This window comes from Gorilla gorilla, chromosome 16, assembly GCF_029281585.2.
Source record: "Gorilla gorilla gorilla isolate KB3781 chromosome 16, NHGRI_mGorGor1-v2.1_pri, whole genome shotgun sequence".
NCBI classification, from domain to species: Eukaryota; Metazoa; Chordata; class Mammalia; order Primates; family Hominidae; genus Gorilla; species Gorilla gorilla.
This window is the reverse complement of record NC_073240.2, coordinates 64,416,329-64,440,437: the sequence shown is the minus strand read 5'-3', so window position 1 is coordinate 64,440,437 and position 24,109 is coordinate 64,416,329. Positions and strand designations below refer to the sequence as shown.

Here is a 24,109-nt window from a genome sequence, read left to right as displayed (position 1 = left end):
TATTTACATGCTTTTATCTTTGCCTATTTGTAGATTAAAGATAGGCATCAAAATGAAAGTGTGAAGGAAACACAGTTTTAATGATTGGATACCTTAGAGAACCTCTTATCAGATCTTACAACCAAAAGTGAGACTTTTTTTGTTTTTAAGAGAACCCTCTTCTCTAAAAACAGAAATGTGTAATTACAAGGGCTCATTACAATACTGTCTGTAGAGTCTGGAATTAATGAGTACAGTAGTGAATACAAAGATGTATATATGTAAGAATATTTTTTTCTGTCAATCTTTCATAGAAATTGATGCTTGTGAAATATATTTAGAAACTTTTAAATTAAACAGGTAGAAGTTTTTTATTCCCACTGTTATTTTTGAAAAAACAAATCCTTACTACTTTCTTAACCTTTTTTTTGGTTTCTAGAGATTGATCAACAAGCTGAAGAAAGTGACCCTGCCCAGCAGGCACAGACACCAGTTACTACTAGCCCATCAGCCTCAAGCACGACCTCCTTTATGAGCAGCTCTCTGGAGGACACCACAACTGCCACCACTCCAGTCACTGACACAGAAACAGTGCCTGCATCCGAGTCCCCGGGAGTGATGCCTCTTAGTCTTCTCAGGTAGAGAAGTTGACCTTTAATGTCTGCCACACTGATGCCTGTGTTTCTGAAGGCACAGTTGTCCTCTTATGAATAGTATGCCCAACTGAATCTTGGTGTTCTAGAGCTAGAAAGAAACTAAGAGATCATATAGTCAAGCTCATTTTACTGAATTTGGAAATGTCCCTCAGAAGTTTAATAACTTACCCAAAACTCACAGCCAGTTAGTGGTGATCCCAGGTCTAATCAACTGTGGTGGCAGCAAGTACTCTAACATTCTCTCTCTTATGATGATATTTTTTTCCCCTAAGTTTTTGAGTATTTTTTTTTCCTCAAAAAGTAAATACTTGTATTTGGAATATTCACCTCCATGAAAATAATTTTCTCTTCTCAGGTTGTTTTCCTTTTAAGCATACTTCTTTAACTGTATTTTTATTCTTAAAAAAATTTCGAGCAAGTCTGCTTTTCAAACGAAACGGCATGTCTTATGATGCTTCTTTAGCCAACTCTATTTTAATAGGTTTGTAAATTCCAAGTGATGCTTACTTAAATTTCTTTTTGCTTTAATTTGCCAGATGTATGTACAAATGAAAACTTTTGAGAGAAGAGCCTTCAGGGAAGAGACTGTTTTATGAGCTCTCTTAACTATGACTTAACTGAAATAAGGGAAGCAGAATGGTTAGCCTCCCTTTTTCTTCTTTCGCCTCTCTCCTTAGTTAAGAAGGCATTATGATTTTCACTGTGTAGACTGACATCTTAAACAGTGGAACAGGGGAGTGTCTATTGTAGTGATTCTCAATTTTTGGTGTGCCCAAGGCCACCTGGGCAACTTTTTAAAGCTCTAGGGCTGTATCCCTCAGCAAGTCTGATTCAGTAGGTCTGGTGGGGCCCATAGTTTACATTTTAATGAAGTTTCTCTAGTGATTCTGATACAGTGGCTTCAGCGTACACTTTGAGAATTACTGCTGTGGTCTTGTGCAGGAGTACAATCCTAGTACCATTTTCAGACCCCACATATCTCCTACATGTTAGCTCTCTCACTGGAATAATAGTTTCAGGAGGTGTGTCTGTTCAAAGAATAAGGAAGATAGAGGAATAGTAGGTTATTCTTTTTTTCTCTCTCTCTTTTTTTTTTTTTTTTTTAAGAGACAGCTTCTTACTCTGTCACTGAGACTGGATTACAGCAGCACAGTCATAGTTCATTGCAGCCTCAAAGTCTTCTAGATTCAAGCCATCCTCCTCCCTCAGTCTCCTGAGTAGCTGGGACTACAAGTGTACCACCACACCCGGCTATTTTTTTTTTTTTTTTTTTTGAGACAAAGTTTCACTCTTGTTGCCCAGGCTGGAGTGCAGTGGTGCGATCTCGGCTCACCATAACCTCAGCCTCCTGAGTTCAAGCGATTCTCCTGCCTCAGCCTCCCGAGTAGTTGGGATTACAGGCATGTGCTACCACTCTCGGCTAACTTTTTGTATTTTTAGTAGAGACAGGGTTTCTCCATGCTGGTCAGGCTGGTCTCGAACTCCCAACCTCAGGGGATCTGCCCACCTTAGCCTCCCAAAGTGCAGAGATTACAGATGTGAGCCACCGCACCTGGCCCCTCGCTAATTTTTTGAAATTTTTTTGTAGAGACAGGATCTTGCTTTGTTGCCCAAGCTTGTCTTGAACTCCTGGCCTCAAGTGATCCTGTGGCCTCAACCTCCCAAAGTATGCTGGTATTACAGGTGTGAGCCACGATGCTTGCATGATACGACATTCTAATATGGTTTTAATCCCTCTGGCAATTACAGAATTCAAGGCGTCCACACAAGATCAGTAGCACTGTGACTCCTTGTAACCTTTTCAGCTCTGATTAGTGTGGGCATGGGATTCAGTGGTAGAATCATGCCCCCTTGCTCCCATAGGCATTCACCAGGACTTTTGACTCCTCATTTCTTCTGTCTTCATTTTCCTGCTATTGGCTGGGACTTCATTAGAGTTGCACTTGGCTCTTACTGGGCGAACATCATTTAGTAGAGGAAAAACCAGAGAACTACTGCTTCCTGTGTGTATACCATTGTATTACTGACTTGGTAGACAGTACATTTTTGATACTTAGAAAGTTCCTAGTTCTTTTGGACAAATCTGAAGAGCAGTCAGTGTGGATCTTTATGGACTTTATACTCTAACTGCTGTCCACATTTCTCAACTGAAGAGGGGTTCTCCCCCCATACCTTTCCCTGACCGTGCTTCACATTCTCAACGGAGAAGGGGCTGCCTCCCCGTACCTTTCCCCGACTGTGCCGCTGGCATATCATTCATGTACTGTTTTGCAGTTGTGCTAGGTGACTAGACAGTTACCTTTTCTTTCCATAACTTGCCTGTAAACCATTAGTTTCAATCCATGTGAATAATTTCATGACTAGCTAGTGAGTTTATATTAATATTTAAAAGTAACTGCAAGTTACCTATCTTTAAAAGCCTTCTTTGCACTCAAACTATACATACCAAATTACCCCTCTTATCTTGGTATTATAGTCGAAGGAAAGCTCTGTGAAGGCAGGCATTTTTCATCTATTTTGCTAATGGCTGTGTTTCCCCCACCTGCTTTGTTGCTGGCATTTTGCTGAAAGAATCGTAAGGTTTTATTACATTTATACTGAAAGTGCTGCATGAGATAATCATTTTTAAAACTAAGGAGTCTTTCTCCCCACCCTCCATTAAACTATAGCTAACCTGTTTAGTCTTCCAGGTTGCATATTCTTCTATAAGAAGATTGTGATGTATGTATTATTTCGTAAATTGGATTTTTATGCTAACCACTGTTATTTTATTAAAGGCAAATGTTCTCTAGTTACCCAACTACCACTGTACTTCCCACACGTCGGGCACAGACTCCTCCAATATCTTCGTTACCAACCTCTCCTTCTGATGAAGTAGGAAGGAGGCAAAGTTTAACTTCTCCTGATTCCCAGTCAGCAAGGCCAGCTAACCGCACAGGTGCGTGTGCTGATATGCACTATGATATCCAAAAGTTGGCATTCCAGATGTGTGGGACTTTATTATGTGGGCATTGTGTTTTGTCTTCACAGAAGGTAAAACAGTGATTTTAATGAAGGGGAACTGCCCCATTAAACTGAGCTATGATCTTCATGTTGAAGCTGTGGATTGAATTATGGCCATTTCGGAGAGAAATAATGTGCTGTACATTAGTCATATCAGCTCTTCATTTTTCCCAATATAGCCATTTTTAGTGTTGTAAGTTTCCCTCTAAGTACTGCTTTAGCTGCAACCCACACATTTTGAAATGCTGTGTTTTCATTTTCATTTAAAGTACTTTCTAATTTGCCTTTGATGTCTTCTTTGCCCTCTGGACTATTTGGAAGTATGTTATTTAGTTTTCAAATATTTGGGGGATTTTCTAGATATCGTTTTGTTACTGCTTTCTAATTTTATTATTGTCAGAGAACATACCTTGTATAATTTGAATCACTTTAAATTTATTGAGACTTGTCTTATAGCCTAGAATATCATCTGTTTTGGTAAATATTCCAAGTGCACTTGGAAAATATGTGTATTGTGCTGTTGTTGAGTGTTCTGTAAATTGTTTAGCAGGCTCAAATTGGTTGATACTGTTGTCCAAGTCTTCTTTATCCTTTCTGGTTTTTTTGTCTACTTGTTCTGTCTATTATTGAGAGAGTGTTGTTGAAATCTGTGACGATAATAGTGGATTTTTCTATTTCCTGTTTTCAGTTTTCAGTTTTTGTTTCATATATTTTAAAGCTCTGTCTTTAGGTTCATAAACATTTAGGATTCTTACGTTCTTTTAATGAGTAGACCTTCTGTTATTATGAAATGCCTTTATCCTTGGTGATATTTTTTTGCCCTGAAATCTGCTTTCTCTGATGTTATAGCCACTCCTGCTTTTTAAAAATTGTTAGGATGGTTTATCTTTACTCATCATTTTACTTTTCATCCATTTGTGTCTCTATATTTAAAATCGGTAAAGGCAGCATGTAGTAGTTAGGTCTTGCTTTTTTTGTTTGTTTGTTTGTTTGTTTTTAGAGACAGCCTCTTGCTCTGTCACCCGGGCTGGAGTGACCTTGGGTCACTGTAGCCTCAACCTCTTGGGCTCAAGCAGTTCTCCCACCTCAGCTTCCCAAGTAGCTGGGACTACAGGTGCATGCCACCACACCCAGCTAATTTCTGTATTTTTTTGTAGAGACAGGGTTGTACCATGTTGCCCAGGCTGGTCTCAAACTCCTGACCTCAAGGGAATCTTGCTTTTTTTAATCCAGTCTGATATTCTCTACCTTTTAATTGGGGTGTGTATGCCTTTTACATTTAATGTGATCATTGATATGGTTGGTTTTAAATCCACCTTCTTTCTATTTTGTTCCACCTGTTTTTTGTTCTCTTTTGAATTAATTAACTTTCTTTGAATTAAATAAGTTTTATTATTCCATTTTACCTCCTTTGTTGGCTTATTAGCTATACAGTTGACCCTTGAACATTGCAGGGGTTGCAGCACCCACCCCCTGAACAGTTGAAAATCTGTATATAACTTTTGACTCCATAAAGATGAGAAGATATATTTACTATTCGTTAAGTGGAAGTGGATCATCATAAAAGTCTTCATTATAGTCATATTCCCGTTGAGTAGGCTAGGAAAAGGAGGGACTAGTTTTGCTCTCCCAGGAGTGGCAGAGGCAGAAGAAAATCCACATATAAGTGGACCCGAGCAGTACAAACCCATGTTGTTCAAGAGTCAACTGTACTTCGTTTTATATTTTTAGAGATTACCTTCTGGTTTATAGTATACGTCTTTAATTATCAGAGTCTACCTTAAGGTGATATTGTACCACTTCATACGTAGTTAAAGTAATAATTTTACAACAGGATGATTTTATTTTCCTTTTCTCATCATTTATACTTTTGTTATCATACATTTCACTTTTACACATAAGCTCCATAATAAATTATTATTTGTTTTGGATAGTTTTTATAGCTATATCTTCTAATTCGTTCATCTTTTCTTCTGCAGTGTCTAATGTTCTGTTAATGTCCAGTGTATTTTTCTATTCAGACACTATAGTTTTCATCAGTAGACATTTGATTTGTTTTTTTTTAATCTCATCTTCCATGTTTATTTCACATGCTCAATCTTTCCTCTAACTTACTGAATACATGGAATAATAGTTGATTCTCATTATTAGCAATAGTTATGTTCTAAAAGGTCATTATGAACACTGAATTAGCAAATACTGAACCATTGCTCCTAGGAGAAATACAGGGTTAAGTTCCTGTGAACTTCTAGTTACATTTCCATCATCTGATCAGTATGCTGTATAATCTTGTTTTATGCATCTTTCTGTTTAAAGATACCACATTTAATACATACTGTTTATTCGCTAACATTGAGCTTATGGCCACCAACACTATAGCTCATCATGAATGAAGCTTATCTAACATATGTATTTTCTTCATAAGGCACATTACAGCTTCCTTGTGCTTAGAAACACTAGACAGCACTTTAGCACTATGCTTGGGGCCATTTTAATCAGGGAAATCACCGACCAAAAGCATAAAAATGCAAAGAATGTAGCACTAAATAGACTACGAAAAGGACACTTGTTTTTCACATGAGAGCTGAAACATGAAGGCAGAGCATCACCTTGTTGGACCTCAGCTGTGAACACATATGTTGAGGGACTGAAGTCCCTCTGCATATGTCACAAATGACTACAAAAGTACATGAGTATTGATTTTGAGATTACAAATAAATTTTATTGAGTACACAGATTTACAAATATGGAACTTGGATGAGGAGTGGGTTATTTACATATTCTTATAGTACCTCTACACAAATCTTTACAAAGTATAACATAAATGGATGTTAGTAAAACTGGGATTACAGGTGTGAGCCACAGTGCCCAGCCACATATTCTGAGTAGAGGAAAATTTCATTAAACTTGGGCAATGCTAGGAAATTGAGGACTATGAAGACACTTTTTACTCACGGTATCTAGTGATATTTAGGTTCTTATTTCTCTTCCTTTTGTCTCAGCCTTGTCAGACCCAAGCAGTAGACTTTCAACTTCTCCTCCTCCTCCAGCAATTGCAGTTCCCTTGCTGGAAATGGGGTTCTCTCTTCGGCAGATTGCCAAAGCCATGGAAGCTACAGGTAGGATAAGTTTTTATATATCAGTGTATACAGATATGAGAAGTCCTAGCTTATTAAAGACAACATAATTTTTAAGAGGCTATGAAACTTGGTAAGATTTTTAACACTATATTTTGTTACAAGAGCATCATAGCAAACACTCTTAAACTGATAACATAAAGACCTAATTCTTTGCCCAAAGTCAGCATCAGACTGTTTTTCCCCTGTATAGGTGCTAGGGGAGAGGCTGATGCCCAGAATATCACTGTCCTTGCCATGTGGATGATAGAGCACCCTGGGCATGAGGATGAAGAGGAACCCCAGTCGGGCAGCACAGCAGACTCTAGGCATGGAGCAGCCGTTCTAGGCAGTGGCGGGAAGTCAAATGATCCCTGTTATTTGCAGTCACCTGGAGACATACCATCAGCTGATGCTGCTGAAATGGAGGAAGGTTTTAGTGAAAGGTGAAATTCCAGTTTCTGTACTTTTGTTCCATTTGTTATAAATTTCAAAGCCCCATTTATTATATATCCCGTCATAAATGCTTCTAATTGTATGTAAAGTTGATAAATATAGTTATATGAAAAGATGGGCATTTTAATTACAAGTTTATATTTCTGTGAAGGGTAAAAGTGACATGACAAGTTTTGATTTGAATAGGTGTTTTCATGCCAGAAGGAATTTCATAATTTTTGTGTAAAATTGTACTGAAAAAGGAAACAAGTTTATTTTGAAGTAAACATGCTAATAAAATAATTTTATCTCATACAAGTGATATAAAATCAAGTATTCATTTTAATATTGGACATTGATTTAATGTATTTGATAGAATTGAACTTTTTTTTTTCTGAGACGGAGTCTCGCTCTGTCGCCAGGCTGGAGTGCAGTGGCGCGATATCGGCTCACGGCAGCAACCTCCGCCTCCCCGGTTCAAGCAACTCCCTGCCTCAGCCTTCCAAGTAGCTGGGACTATAGGCATGTGCCACCATGCCCGGCTCATTTTTTGTATTTTTAGTAGAGACAGGGTTTCACCATGTTGGCCAGGACGGTCTCGAACTCCAGACTTCGTGATCCACCCACCTTGGTCTTCCAAAGTGCTGGGATTACAGGCGTGAGCCACCGTGCCTGGCCTAGAATTGAACTTTTAAGTCTTCTCTGTGTAATATTTATATTTTCATCTCTTCTATAGTTTTTAATATCTAGTAGAAGATGCCCCTTTAAGTGTAAAAAGATTTCTATGATAATGCCTATCCTAAAATGAGATGTATAGAATATCTTACAAATTCTCCCTAAAATCTTTTTTCCTTCATCACTTCTTATGACTTTAAATCTTTATTTTTCATTTTAACTATGGAGCCATATAGTAACCAAGGCTTGTGTCCTAGATGGCATGCAAGCTTTTTCCAACAAGCTCAGTGAATATTTTCATAACGTATTTAAAAATACCTGTTTTTCCTAGGCAAGAATTCTCAATCATTTCAGATTTTAAGTATTTAATCTTTTAGGATTTAGTTAAGGTCATATTTGATCTCATTTAAATTTGAGCTTCATTAAACATCATTTTGTTGTTGGAAGAATTCAAAATCAGATAAGGTTATTGCTCAGGTCGCAGGAAATGTTATATGCATAATTGAACTGTTCAAGGGATAAAGATGTGTTTCAAATTTTATCATAAACATATTTTATTCTCAATGAGAATAAAGTAATACTACAAGTAAGCTTACACCTATGCTTTCTTTCCATAATGGTTTCAAAAAATTTGTGTTGCTTTCTCACTTGCACTTGTAGCCCTGATAATTTGGATCATACAGAGAATGCAGCTTCTGGAAGTGGACCATCAGCTAGAGGTCGCTCAGCGGTAACAAGAAGACACAAGTTTGACTTAGCTGCTCGCACACTGCTAGCAAGAGCAGGTAATTGTATGTTCCGTATCCTTTTCTTTGTGAAAGATCTTATTTTGAAAGCAATATAAAGGCACATTAAAGAAGATGCAAATTAATGATGCTAAGTGCTCAGTCCCTCCACATTAACAGAACAGCTATTTGGATATCATTTTCTATGCGTTTACATAATTTTATTTAAATCATAGCATACATTCATAGGCTTATTTTTAAGTTTCCCCGGGTGCAGAAGTCTATACTGGCCACTTGTAGATTTTGAGAAATTATATAAATGCTCTTCCTTCTGCTCTCAATCAATTATAATTTAAGAAGTGATGATGCATGTTTAATGTTTAGCATCAGTGGTAAGAAGGAGCTGGAAAGGGCACTGTGCCAAAAAAGTAGGCCCTGGCTTTTCTGATGTACTGCTCTATGGTTGTTGGGGCTTCACTGCTAGATAAGGACCAGATTCCCTCATTACATTAGTAAATTCTAGGATTACGTTCTGGGCATGTAAAATATAAATTATAGGGAATATATTTTCCAAACCAAAAACTTGAATATGTGATTTGTCAAAACAGAATTTGATCACTGAAATACTACAACATGAGTAATGATTCAGTAATTTACGGGAACAGTGAGAGAACTGTATATTTCTCATATAATTAAGGTAACTGATTTTTTTTAAAACCTAAAAGAATAGTAATAGCCAATATTTATTGAAGTTTTTTTCTGTATGATTAACATTATAGCAGTGGCTCATGCCTATAATCCCAGCACTTTGGGAGGTGGAGGCGGGAGAAATCACTTGAGGCTAGGAGTTTGAGACCAGCCTGGGCAACATAGCAAGACCCTGTCTTTACAAAAAAATTAAAAAACGGTTAGCTGGGTATGGTGGCATGTGCCTGTAGTCCTAGCTACTCAGGAGGCTGAGACAGGAGGATGTCTTGAGCCCAGGGGTTCAGGGTTACAGTGAGCTGGGATTGTGCCATTGCACTCCAGCTTGGGTGACAGATCCAGATCCTGTCTCTAAAAACAGCAACAAAAACATTATAAAGCATCGCATGGATTCTCTTACTTAAACCTATCAACAACCCAGTGAGATATGAGTGCTATTATTATCCCCATTTGCAAGAGAGGAAACACACGTGATAGGTATAATTTGATGTTTTATGGTCTGAGATCCAATAAGACAACTGAGATAGGTTCTCACCTACATGTATGGCAGTTAAGAACTGGCGAAATATTCAGAATTATTTTATGCATGCAAATAAAATGCCTTTTTTGTTTTGTTCTGAGCGGGATTATACCGCTCTGTGCAGGCCCACAGGAATCAAAGTCGGAGAGAAGGAATATCTTTGCAGCAAGACCCAGGGGCGTTGTATGACTTTAATTTAGATGAGGAATTGGAAATTGATCTTGATGATGAGGCGATGGAAGCTATGTTTGGACAAGACCTGACCAGTGACAATGATATTCTGGGAATGTGGATCCCAGAGGTACTGGATTGGCCTACCTGGGTGTGTGTGACTGCAGCGGGGGCTGCTCTGACTTATTTTCCTGCCCTCCTGTTCATATAGCTTACTAACAGCAGCCTTGCCTAGAGTTGAAACACTCTAAAAAGTCTTTTATCTCATCCTGAGGTTTGGGGATTTAAAGCATGACGTTACTTTGATACCTACAAACTAATAAGGAAAAATCTCTCTTGCTTTCTCTATGGGATTTTATTGTTTCTCTCCCCAGACAAGATGAATAGAGTCATACTGTGGTAATATTTGATTCTGATGTCAAAGATAGATTACAAAACAAGCATCAGGTTCCAGTAGACGTTGACAGGTTATATATAACATGGCTGCTGTGCTCACATTGCTATCTGAATGCATGTTCTTCTCCTTCATAGGTTCCATTTAATCAATGTAATGCCTTATTCTAGGAACCAGTGCTCACCTAGATCTTGTAAATACCTCCATCTAGGGGCAGGGTACATGGTGGGTTTGTATATACATTGGTTAGCATTACATTTTTGTAGTAGGGAGACCAAAAAGCTCATAGATGTAAGTCCTACAGGAAAGAGAATCTGCTATATAAATAAGTGAATCATAATGATTTTTCTCAAAAATTCATAAAGTAGGTATGCATTTTGTGACCAGATGAAAATTAGTTATTTTCACTAGTGGAGTTTTTTTTTTTAAAGCCTCATTTTGAGATAGGACAGATTGTCATGTTCATTAACTCTCTCAGTAGGATACTCAGTTACTTGTATTATTGATATAACTTATTAGAGTGAGGGAGGGCAAAGAACACCTTCCGATTGTGTTATCTGAATTCTGATTTGAAAGAAATTTTTTATTTAGCATTAATGAACATGTTGGAAATATTCTAGCATATTTAATAAAGTAATTTAATATCATAAATAATCTACTTGGTACTTCTTGGTTTTATGTTCAATTGACTAATCATTTGGTATGAAATCCTTTTGTGCAGCATGTTTGCGAGTCTGAAGACAGGGAAGAAGTGGTGGTGTGTGAACTGTGTGAATGCAGCGTCGTCAGCTTCAATCAGCACATGAAGAGAAACCATCCAGGCTGTGGGCGCAGTGCAAACCGCCAGGGCTATCGCAGCAATGGTTCCTATGTGGATGGCTGGTTTGGCGGTGAATGTGGGAGTGGAAATCCATACTACCTGTTATGTGGCACCTGCAGGGAGAAGTACTTAGCCCTGAAGACCAAATCCAAGTCAACAAGTACTGAAAGGTACCTTGAAATTGTGTAGATATCCAGACCTCCTGAAGATACCTCATACCTTAAGTCTTGGGAACTGTAGATTTTTCACGTGAGGAGTTACATTTAACCTTCCCTGAAATCATGTGATTCTTACACTTTGGGCAGAAGGGATGGAGGGGTTTCAGAAATTCATGTTCCCAGGAATAATGGCATAGCAACATATCCTTCCCTGGAGTTTGACTGTGTTAACCTCTGACTTGTTGGCAAGTAATGGTCAGGACCCTTGCCTTAACCCTCAGGAGGCTTCTACTCAATTCTTTTCATTGGTATTTTCTACCATATTTCTGGCATTTTAATTAAGATCTTTTTCCTGATGAAAAAAACAGACTTTTGATTAAATGAGTTCCATGAAAATATTATCTGTTTACATCCTTAATCCCTAGAGAGTAGGTTTGTTGCCCTTAATTGTCAACTATTAAAATCTTTAAGGCTTTATGGAATAGAATTTGGTTAAAAGAGTTGTTTTAGGTAACCCAGAAATCTCCCCAGTAGTTTGGTAAAATAATCATTGATTTTGTAAGCATGTGTGTACCTACATACCAGCAGTTTTTATTATGTTAGCCTATAACATGAAACATACTTTTTTATTTTGTGCTGCTTTATTAATGACCTCTTAAAATGTTCTAATGACTTAATTTGCATTTTGGGGTACTAACTGTTTTATATAAAAATGCAATGTTCTTCATGTTTGGTGCAGGTACAAGGGACAAGCTCCAGATCTAATTGGCAAGCAAGACAGTGTGTATGAAGGTAGTTTGTTTTGAGAGCCTCTTTATTTTACATGTTTTTTTATATATCCTCTCTGCTTAACATCTGTTACTAAAATTCACCTTCGTGTGTGTGTGTGTTTGTATTTGTGTACATGTTAACTTAAATTTTCCCTTAAAAACTCAAGGGAATTTAATAGCAACAACGCTGGTTTAAAAGTCAAAGGAAAAGAACCTGGTTTCAAAGACCAACTTTACCACAGAATATTAATTTCTATTAGGTGTATTTTTTTTTCAAAGTAGGGAAAGGATGTGGTATATTTTGAATTTCCACCCTAATTGTGGAAAGTAAAAAATAAATAGAGATGAGCATTGATTTTTCTGGAGCACTCATTTTCTTGAAATAACTCGTTCCCTAATGATTACAGACAGCTAAGAGCTCTTTGTTGGACCCATGACAATATTTTTAACTAGTTTAAACCTCTATTACCAGCTGTAGCATTTGCTATTGCTGTCAACTTATTTAACTACATTGACTCCCTTTCCCTGAGAGTCTCACTTATGCTTCAGGAGTGCAGTTTGGTTAAGTTTTCAGGAGATGGTGCCATAGTTCATTATGTGGTCACTGGACTTTCAATCCATCTGCATTTTATTTATTTATTTATTTATTATTTTTATTTCTTTGAGATGGAGTCTCACTCTGTTGCCCAGGCTGTAGTGCTGTGGCGTGATCTCAGCTCACTGCAGCCACGGCCTCCCAGGTTCAAGCAATTCTCCGGTCTCAGCCTCCTGAGTAGCTGGGATTACAGGCACACACCACCATGCCTGGCTAATTTTTATATTTTTTGGTGGGGATGGGGTTTCATCATGTTGGCCAGGCTGGTCGCAAATTCCTGACCTCATGTGATCCAGTCGCCTTGGCCTCCCAGAGTGTTGGGATTACAGGCGTGAGCCATCGCATCTGGCTGCTCATCTGCATTTTAGATGTGTTTTCAGAACAACCATTGCCAGCAGATTTATGTAATATTTAAATTCACATACTATACATTTATTTATTTAAATTCCAGAAGACTGGGACATGTTGGATGTTGATGAAGATGAAAAGCTAACTGGTGAAGAAGAATTTGAATTACTTGCTGGACCGCTTGGTTTAAATGACCGGCGCATTGTACCAGAACCAGTTCAGTTCCCTGACAGCGATCCACTGGGAGCATCAGTAGCAATGGTCACAGCCACCAACAGTATGGAAGAGACTCTGATGCAAATAGGTAAACTGAAATCCTGATTTGCATTGATTTTATAGCATCTACTATAATTTGTTTCTTAGATAGGTAAATAATAATAATAAAGTAAAAGTAAATAAGACTAATGGTTCAACATTATCTCACCCCAACAAGTCTCTTTAGCCAGTTGTTTTAACATTTTGAAGGTATAATGTGGTATTAAGTTTTGGCTGGGCTTGGTGGCTTATGCTCGTAATCCCAGCACTTTGGAAGGCCGAAGAAAGAAGGTCGCTTGAGGCCAGCAGTTCAAGACCAGGCTGGGCAACATGGTGAGACCCATTTCTATAAAAAAAAATGAAGAAAAGTAGCTGGGTGTGGTGGTGTGCACCTTTAGTCCCAGCTACTCAGGAGGCTGAGGCAGAAAAATTGTTTAATCCCAGGAGTTTGAGGTTATGGTGAGTAATGATTGAGCCACTGCACTCCAGCCTGGGTGACAGAACCAGACCCTGTCTCAAGAGGAAAAAATAAATGTTTTGATTTTTTTTTTTGTCTTTCATGATACCGAAGCAATAAAAAGATTTATAGAACTTGTTATTTTAAAAAAACTTGGTGTTAAGAGAATCCTGTAACCAACTCAAAATTATTGTGCAGTCTTCTTTTTATTTGGGTGAGAGGGTGTGGTAAGTTTTTGGTATAGGGAATACAAAATAAAGAATTGGGCAGTATTGGTAATTCAGTCCTTTATAAATTCTCAAAGCACTTATAATCAGTAGATGTGATACATGGGCAAAATGAACAAAACAAAAAATACTTAATGGTAAATTAAGTATAAATACTCCTATGGTAAATACGTTGTTAACATAGAAATATCTAAGTTAGAAATATCCAAGTTTAAACTTAGAAATATGTGAGTTTCTCCTAAGAAATTTTCTGTATAACCAAGTTCCAGATGAGCAAAAGACATTGGTTTGTTATGGAACCTCTGTAGAATAGGAAATGTTTTTAGTAGTTCAGATATATTTTTTTCTTACCTTGTTGAGAACAAAACAGAATTATGTTTTTCAGGTTGCCATGGCTCCGTAGAAAAGAGCTCCTCTGGGAGAATAACGTTAGGAGAGCAGGCAGCTGCCCTAGCAAACCCTCATGACCGTGTGGTGGCTTTAAGGAGAGTGACTGCTGCTGCTCAGGTTCTTCTGGCCAGAACCATGGTCATGAGAGCGCTGTCTCTTCTCTCAGTCAGGTAAGTGTTATTTTATGTCACATGATGCTAAGTTAACTTCTAGTGTACATTAGCTGGAAGTCTGGTGGTGTTTGGGAGGGTGAGATAGAATTTTAGAAGCTTGAATATGTACTGTTGAATGAAAGATGTTAGACGTAGTCATTGTTATTCACTCAGTCGGTCATTCAGTTAATACTTGGCTCTTTTTAGGTAGAAAATAATGCCATTATCACAACTGAGTAAACTGCATACATTTTATTTTGTTGCTTGAAATGGGAAACTAAGGCTGTTGATCCCAGTGGTGCTGGATCAAAAACTAAAGGTCAAAATGTATTGACCGTCTGTGTAGCTAAGTCAGCCTGCAGATGCCATCGTGGGGATCCTTGCCATGTTGATACTGTGGAGTGTAATGTAAAAAGGGGATGAGAACCAGAAATACCTAAAAGACAGCTGTTTAAGAAGTGATTAAGCAGGAGTATTTAATGGCAAATCAGTGAAGGCAGAAAGATCCTGAAAGAAAAACAAAATTTCCATAAGACTGTGTGCTATTGGCTCAAGGACAGGTAAATAGGATAGTACAGAAGAGAGTTCAGAAACTGACCCACACATATAAATAAACACTTGATTTATGGTTTGATTTATGACAGTGGTTCACACTGTAGAGCAATAGAGAAAGGCTGTTTTTTTCAGTAACTGAAGCAGGGTCTGATGGTTTATCCACATAGAAAAAAAAAGCCTTGGTCCCAACCTCAAACTATATAAAGCAAATAGTTATAAAGTGGCTATTAGATCTAAATATGAAAGAAAAATCAATAAAGTTTATTGAAGGTAACATAGAAGAATTGCTTCTTGGTCTTGGGACAAGCCAAAATTCCTCAAGCAAGTCACAAAAGGAATCTGCCATAAAAGATTGATAAATTGGAATACAATAAAATAGAAAACCTCTGTTTAGCAAAAGTGATTTGAAAAGTAAGAAAGTAAAAAAGCAAGCCATAGAACGGGAGAAGATATTAGTAATGCATCTAACCAACAGAATGTGTAAAGAATTCCTATAAATTAACAAGAAAAAGACAACCCAGAAGAAAGTGGACAAAACACATTAAGAAGTGTTTCACAAAAGAGGATCTCCAAATGGCCAATAAACATGAAAAGATGTTCAACCTCAATGAGTCTTCAGAGAAATGAAAATTAAAATCCAGTGTGATTGGGAGGCCAAGACGGGAGGAACCCTTGAGCCAGGAGTTTGAGACCAGCCTGGGAAACATAGTGAGACCCTGTCTCAAAAAAAAAAAAAAAAAAAAAAAAAAAAAAAAAACCTAAGACAAAAAACCCACCAATGAGATACCATTGCACACCCACAAGAATGGCAAACATTTAAAACACTAGAGAGAAAAAAGTGACTCAAACAGCTAAAACTCCCATACATTGTTAGTGAGAAAATGAATTGGTATAACCACTTTGGAAGACTGTTCGATAGTATCAACTAAAACTGAACAGGAACATACCCTGTGACCCAGAGATCCACTTCTAGGTATATATCCAACAGAAATACTTAAATATGTGCCCCCTAAAGACCAATCATTCATGGTAGTACTATTCATAATAGCCCCATGTTGGAAACCGCCTGATTGTCATCTGTAGGGATAAATGAACTGTGGCAGATTTCATGTATATGTCAACGAAAACGAACTGCTCAATGCTACAAGATTTGGATGAATCTTACAAACGTAATATTGAAGAAGCCAGACACAAAAGAGTACATACATTAATTATTCAATTGATGTAAAGTTCAAAAACAGGCAAAACTAATTTGTAGCTTTAGAAGTCAGGGTAGTGGTTACTTTTGAGAGCATCGTGACTGAGAAAAGCCCAAAGCAGGTTTCTGAGGTATTGGCAATGTTCTGTTTCTTGATCTGGAGGGCGGTGACATGGGTTTGTTCATCTTATGAAAATGTATGCTTTGTGAACATTCCTGTTTTACTTTGGCAGTTCAATTGTACTTCAAGTATATGCCAATACTTATTAAAAGGAGAGAACGTTTAGATGCCAGTTTCCAGCTTGATAACTTTGGCAACTCTTAGGACATGTATGGCTAATGATAGTGCAGCTTACATTTTATTATGGTTGTTGATGCTGTGAATGTTATGTGGGACTGCAAATGGTCCCTTAAGAAATCCATTTTCTTTATCCATCTGAGATGTTTTTCTTTACTGGCAGTGGTTCCAGTTGTAGCCTGGCTGCTGGTCTTGAGTCTCTGGGGCTAACAGATATCCGAACGCTAGTTCGATTAATGTGCTTGGCAGCAGCAGGGAGAGCTGGCCTCTCCACCAGCCCTTCTGCCATGGCTAGCACCTCAGAACGATCACGAGGCGGGCATAGCAAGGCTAACAAGCCTATCTCTTGCCTGGCCTATCTGAGCACAGCAGTGGGATGTCTGGCATCAAATGCTCCTAGTGCTGCCAAACTGCTTGTACAGTTGTGTACACAGGTAAGCTACTTTCAGTACTTTTCCCCGTTACATTGATTATTTCTGACTGATTCTTGAGCCTTTTGAAATGAAATATTTTTGTTCCAAAATTACATGTAAAAATTAAGCCTGTTTTTCCAATTGCTTCTTCAGAACTTGATTTCTGCTGCAACAGGTGTAAATCTAACCACAGTTGATGACTCAGTTCAGCGAAAGTTTCTACCCAGCTTTCTCCGAGGAATTGCTGAAGAGAACAAGCTTGTGACCTCCCCAAACTTTGTTGTAACACAGGCCCTTGTGGCATTGCTAGCAGACAAAGGGGCCAAACTAAGACCTAACTATGATAAGTCAGAAGTTGAAAAGAAAGGTAGGTTTCATACTACTGAAACATACAGTCTTCTAATCAACTTGATTCTTATTTTTAAATAATGTTTTTACATTGTTAGTATATGATAAATTATATGACGTGAGTTTCTTAAGTTTAGAACATAAAAGAAGTGCATAGATACTTTTTCACTGTGTATGGAAACAAAGATTAGAAAATGTACCATATTAGTTTAGTTATAGATTATGATTTGAGTTACCATAGATAATAATCCTGGTAGGTTTCTTTAATAAAATTTAGATGAAGGCAGTGTTATTTTTCTCTTTGTTTTAAGATTATAACACTTTGAAGGGACTACTTATCAGTACTGCCTTTCTCTTCATCAGGACCATTTCGCCAAGAGATAACTGGCTTTTGTTTTTTGTTTCTTTTTGAGACAGAGTCTCACTCTGTCGCCCAAACTGGAGTGCAGTGGCACAATCTTGGCTCAGTACAACCTCCACCTCCTGGGCTCAAGTGATTCTCCTGCCTCAGCCTCCCAAGTAGCTGGGATTACAGGCACATGCCACCATGCCCGGCTAATTTTTCTATTTTTAGTAGAGACGGGGTTTCGCCATGTTGGCCAGGCTCGTCTTGAACTCCTGGCCTCGTGTGATCCTCCCACCTCGACCTCCCACAGTGCTCAGATTACAGGCATGAGCTACCACGCCCGGCCGATATTGGCTTTTGGATCTATCAGCCCAGTTCCTTGACTGGTTACAATCACACCATCACTTTTGAGCAACAAAGGCCAAACTGTTTTCTTAAAGGCATGCCGTCTCCATCCTGGTTTTAAAATTATTTCTGCTGCTTTCTTAGTCTGCTGAGTCCTTGGAGCAAAGACTATTGATTGTTGTATAATAAATTTTTTTTTTTTTTTTTTGAGATGGAGTCTTGCTGTGTCACCCAGGCTGGAGTGCAGTGGCGCAGTCTCGGCTCACCGCAACCTCCGTCTCCCAGGTTGAAGCAATTCTCCTGCCTCAGCCTCCCGAGTAGCTGGGATTACAGGCACGTGCCACCATACCATGGTGTGGCTAATTTTTTTTTTTTTTGTATTTTCAGTAGAGATGGGGGTTTCACCATGTTGGCCAGGCTGGTCTCGAACTCCTGACCTCAGGTGATCCTCCCACCTTGGCCTCCCAAAGCACTGGGATTACAGGCGTGAGCCACCATGCCTGACCTAAAATGTATATTTTTAATGAATCAGATTTCTTACAGAATTTGATGTGAGATAAACGCTTTATTTCTTGTGTGCATATTTTAGTGAAATAATTGCTTGCAAAAGTGCTAATTCTTAAAAGATATGGGTTAACCCATTTGCTTGTTCACCACCACCAAATCTCACCTGAGCATCATTTCATGTTTTGTTTAAGCAGGTTTAATTGCCCAATTGTATGCCCATCCTTCCTATGATCCTTCTGCTGTAGGCCCTCTGGAGTTGGCTAATGCCCTGGCAGCCTGCTGCCTCTCCTCCAGGCTGTCCTCACAGCATCGGCAATGGGCAGCTCAGCAACTCGTGCGCACTCTTGCTGCACACGACCGTGACAACCAAACTACTCTGCAGACACTTGCCGATATGGGAGGAGATCTTAGAAAATGCTCCTTTATCAAGTTGGAGGCTCATCAGAACAGAGTAAGTATTTTGAGTGGAAAGTGTGTTAATCACCTTATGTAAGGTGAAATAGTCTCTTCTCAAAGAGCTCAAAAAAACACTCTCTTTCACACGTACACGTACACATGCACACAATTACAAAGATGTTCCTGGCAGTTACCAACTCTGCTTTCTCTGTATGCTGGCTTGATATAATAGTATACGAATTGGAGAATTGGATGGGGGATGAGAAGAAAACCAAAGGAATAGCTTCACAAAAGATGAAGACTTATGCATTTGATCCTCTGTATCCGTGGGTTCCGCATCCATTGATTCAACCAACTACCAATGGAAAATATTGGGGTAAACAATAATGATCCAATAATAAAAAATAATACAAGTGAAAAGTACAGTATAACTGTTTACATAGTATTTACATTCTGTTAGGTATTTAAAGTAATCATGAGATGATTTAAATTACATGGGAGGATATATATATGTTGTATGCAGATACTACCCCATTTTTATAAGGAATCTATCTGCAAATTTGGGGCAGGGAATCATGGAACCAATCACCCACAGATACTGAAGGACAACACGCAAAAGGAAAAGAAATTGGCCTCACTATTTTAATCTAGGGTCTCTGAGCTGTAACAAGAAATGAAGATTGAATTGTATTACTTAAACAGCTTTTTTTTAACGGAGTCTCACCCAGACTGGAGTACAGTGGTGAGATCTCGGCTCACTGTAGTCCCCGCCTTCCGGGTTCAAGTGATTCTCCTGCCTCAGCCTCCCGCGTAGCTGGGATTACAGATGTGCACCACCACACTCGGCTAATTTTTTGTATTTTTAGTGGAGACAGGGTTTTTCCATGTTGGCCAGGCTGGTCTCAAACTCCTGACCTCAGGTGATCCGCCTGCCTTGGCCTCCCACAGTGCTAGGATTACAGGTGTGAGCTGCTGCACCTGGTCTACTTAAACAATTTTTAAAATTACTTCTTAGTCTGTGTTATTTATTTTATAGAACATAAAATGTTAAAGTACTTATTAAGTAAACATATTTAGTAAAGATTATAATAGGTCTCAGATAATTCAAATGCATTAGTGCATAGTACCTTAAAGCTATACTTCAAATAAGTATAGCTTCAAATATATTTGCAAGCCATTTAGAAAAGAATGGAGGCTGGGTGTGGTGGCTCATGCCTGTAATCCCAGAATTTTGAGAGGCTGAGGTGGGCGGATCACTTGAGGCCAGGCATTCGAGACCAGCCTGGCCATCATGGTGAAACCTATCTCTACTAAAAATACAAAAATTATCCAGTTGTGGTGGCACGTGCCTGTAATCCAGCTGTTTGGAGGCTGAGGCATGAAAATTGCTTAAACACGGGAGATGGAGGTTGCAGTGAGCTGAGATTGAGCCACTGCACTCCAGTCTGGGCAACAGAGCAAGACTTCATCTCAAGAAAAGAAAGGAATGGATGCTTTTCTTTTAATTTCATGGTAGATTTTTAAAAATTGGATACAACTTTTTCAAATAATAAAATCATTTGAATAGAAAATTATTAGACTACCTGTTTCAACTTTTCTAGGTAATGACATGTGTTTGGTGTAATAAAAAAGGTCTTTTGGCTACAAGTGGCAATGATGGCACCATCCGCGTATGGAATGTTACCAAGAAGCAATATTCACTGCAACAGACCTGTGTGTTCAACAGATTGTGAGTGCTAACATCACGTGTATACCATTTAAAATAAGAGAATCCTAAACATGCCTCATCTTGGTTGTGTTAATGTAATCATATTGTCACTAAAATTTTTTGAAATTTTCTTTTAGATTAGTATTACTGTATTTTCAGTGTGTATTTTTAACTTTCTAGGATAACAATTCAGAAAACATAATTTTAAATCATCTGTATCTGGACTTAGAATTAAATCAAGATCTACTAGTAAATAAATGTTCAACTATGTAAAACAGTAGGCTAATTTGCCATAGGTCTTTAAGAGTTGTTTAGGAATTAGAGTAATTATATTGCTTCTGTATCAGAATGTAGCATTTTCAACAGTTTTTTTTTTTTGAGACTGAGTCTCGCTCTGCTGCCTAGGCTAGAGTGCAGTGGTGCAGTCTCAGCTCACCACAACCTCTGCCTCCCGGGTTCAAGTGATTCTGCTGCCTTCTCTTCCCAAGAAGCTGGGACTACAGGTGCCTGCCACCATGCCCGGCTAATTTTTGTATTATTAGTAGAGACAGGGTTTCACTATGTTGGCCAGGCTGGTCTCAAACTCCTGACCTTGTGATCTGCCCGCCCCAGCCTCCCAAATGCTGGGATTACAGATGTGAGCCACTACGCCCGGCGGCATTTTTAATAGTTTTATAGCCAGCTGTAGCTATTTCTTTTCTGAAGTCTTCCCAAGAGTTTAGGCAAATAACAATCAATGTCTTCTGAATAATAACCATCTGTACTACGCATACAGAATTTGAATGTCTTTATTGACAAGTTGTGGACTACATTAAATGAGGAAAAGTCTAATATCACTCTTTAATAATTCATTTTTCACATGATGACAAACATTAATGAATGTGTAACTGTTAAATACTGCTAGCCAAGGTTTTGAAACAGAAGAATCAGTTATACACTCTAGTCTATATGAAACCCTTATTTTAAGGTTTGGGATTTAATTTACTTTTGAATGATGGGGATTAGAACTGCATATCTGTCTGTTATATTCTAGGGAAGGGGATGCTGAGGAAAGCCTGGGATCACCCAGTGATCCAAGTTTCTCACCAGTTTCCTGGAGTATCAGTGGCAAATATCTAGCAGGCGCTTTGGAAAAGATGGTGAATATCTGGCAAGTTAATGGTAAGAGTCATGTAAACACTAGTAAACTGCTGAAAGTAGTTTTTTAAAGCCTTCTTCTTAGTCTTCTGAGTCCAAACAGTGGTTTCTCTTCACCTTGAAATTCACAAGCCTTCCAACAACTCTGAAATTTCAATCTATGCATTGTGTGCTTCAAATTAGAGAGGAAGTGCTCATTTATTCACTTTTCTTTCTGGGACTTTCAACTAACCTAGTAGTTATAAACTTAAATTTTTTTTCGTGTACCACTAAGTATTCAGAGTAGGGTTTGGGGAGATGTAGTTGTCACTGAATTTTAAGCTATGTATTCTTTTGAATTGCTTGAAATATTTCTATTATGTTTATTTTGCAGGTATAAATTCTTGTCAGTTTTTATTATACCTCTCTGGAAAGTAAAAATAATTATTATAATATTGAGCTTATTAGTATTTTCATTTGTTTTTACATATTTGAGGAATAGGTGTTCTGTGTCACATATTTGAGGAATAACTGTTCTGTGTGACATTTGAGGAATAGCTAGCCTTAACTGCAGGTAAGTTTCTTATGCTAATTTGGTTATCAGTAATTGTTGAGAAAGGACTTAAGTGCTTGACATTTGTACATTTGTACATTCAGTGTTTTTCTTTACACTCTCTTCTAGAACGCTACCATTTTGCCCTATTAATAGTTACAGACAGCCAGGCGTGGTGACATATGCCTGGAACCTCAGGGACTCAGGAAGCTGAGGCTCAAGGATTGCTTGGGCCTGGGACTTTGAGGCTGCAGTGAGCCATGATCATGCCACTGTACTCATTCCAACCTGGGCAACAGAGCAAGACCCTCTTTCAAAAAAAAAAAAAAAAAGGTTACAGAAAAACATTAATTTTATTTATTTATTTATTTATTTATTTATTTTGAGACGGAGTCTTGCTCTGTCATTCAGGCTGGAGTGCAGTGGCGTGATCTCGGCTCACTGCAGCCTCCATCTCCCAGGTAGCTGGGACTACAGGCGCGTGCCACCATGCCTGGCCAATTTTTTGTGTAGTTTTAGTAGAGAAGAGGTTTCACCATGTTGACTAGGCTGGTCTCGAATTCCTGACCTCAGGTGATCCGCCCGTCTCGGCCTCCCAAAGTGCTAGGATTACAGGCATGAGCCACTGTGCCCGGCTGAAAAACTTTAATTTTATGATCATATATAGTATTATAAATGAAGGATCCTGCCTTCATGGTCTTATTCATTAGTAGGCTATTATGAAATTCGGAACTGCTTTGAGTGTGTATTAGAATTAAGTAGTATTTGTTTCTGTTCCTTTTTTTCTTTTTAAGAATTAAGTAAAAACTAGTTAACATTTTTTTCCTCTTTAGGAGGAAAAGGATTAGTAGATATTCAGCCTCATTGGGTATCTGCCCTGGCTTGGCCAGAAGAGGGTCCGGCTACAGCCTGGTCAGGAGAGTCTCCAGAATTGTTGTTGGTGGGACGGATGGATGGATCTCTGGGACTGATTGAAGTTGTTGATGTGTCCACCATGCACCGTCGAGAATTGGAGCATTGCTATCGAAAGGATGGTAAATGACTGCACTTAACGTCTAGCTGACGGAGTCTCCAACTTCCTTTCTAGACTTAGCTTTTTGGCATTTGCTTTTAAAAATACCAAGTGAATATTATCTTGGCTTTGTTTTCAAAATTTTCCAGTCATGTTTTAATTTTAATTAGTTACTGAATTGAAAGATATTTATCTCCTAGCCCCCACCACACATCTCTGTCAAAATGAGATTTAATAGTATTATAACATTAGTAATTCATCTTTTGTGTGGCTTAATATTTATAGCAGATTCCAAGTCTCCTTTGAAAGTTAGGACTGTACAAGAGAAAAAAAGGTCATAATCATTGGTAGAGATGAAATTGTTTTTTGTGTGTGTGTTTTTGTTTTGTTTTGTTTTGTTTTGTTTTGTTTTGAGAAGGAGTCTCGCTCTGTCACCAGGCTGGAGTGCAGTGGCACAATCTCGGCTCAGTGCAACCTCTGACTCCCTGGTTCAAGCTATTCTCCTGCCTCAGCCTCCCAAGTAGCTGGGATTACAGGCACTCGCCACCACGCCCAGCTAATTTTTGTATTTTTAGTAGAGACAGGGTTTCACCATGTTGGCCAGGATGGTCTCGATCTCCTCACCTTGTGATCCGCCCACCTTGGCCTTCCAAAGTCCTGGGATTACAGGCGTGAGCCACCGTGCCTGGCCGAGATGAAATTGTCTTTTAAAAAATGAGTGAAATTGAAGTAATGGAGGAAGGGGAAGTGGGGAATTCCTGGT

The 24,109-nt window shown here is 38.5% G+C and overlaps 1 protein-coding gene across 5 annotated transcripts in view; it reads left to right on the top strand.

Moving 5' to 3' along the window:
- Positions 1-24,109, top strand: part of HERC1 (HECT and RLD domain containing E3 ubiquitin protein ligase family member 1) — a 289,708-nt gene that overhangs the window by 225,299 nt on the left and 40,300 nt on the right. For 2 of the 5 annotated variants that reach the window (XM_055362535.2, XM_031002448.2), the window contains 16 exons: positions 419-617; positions 3,413-3,573; positions 6,641-6,757; positions 6,969-7,200; positions 8,525-8,649; positions 9,916-10,136; positions 11,101-11,369; positions 12,097-12,149; positions 13,174-13,374; positions 14,395-14,569; positions 16,766-17,036; positions 17,169-17,382; positions 18,807-19,012; positions 20,559-20,686; positions 21,699-21,826; positions 23,168-23,368. In XM_055362535.2, coding sequence (XP_055218510.1) covers positions 419-617; positions 3,413-3,573; positions 6,641-6,757; positions 6,969-7,200; positions 8,525-8,649; positions 9,916-10,136; positions 11,101-11,369; positions 12,097-12,149; positions 13,174-13,374; positions 14,395-14,569; positions 16,766-17,036; positions 17,169-17,382; positions 18,807-19,012; positions 20,559-20,686; positions 21,699-21,826; positions 23,168-23,368 — 2,901 coding nt within the window. Of the gene's footprint in view, positions 1-418; positions 618-3,412; positions 3,574-6,640; positions 6,758-6,968; positions 7,201-8,524; positions 8,650-9,915; positions 10,137-11,100; positions 11,374-12,096; positions 12,150-13,173; positions 13,375-14,394; positions 14,570-16,765; positions 17,037-17,168; positions 17,383-18,806; positions 19,013-20,558; positions 20,687-21,698; positions 21,827-23,167; positions 23,369-24,109 lie in introns of all 5 variants that reach the window. The other 3 variants (XM_055362533.2, XM_055362536.2, XM_055362534.2) reach the window with 2 other exon arrangements.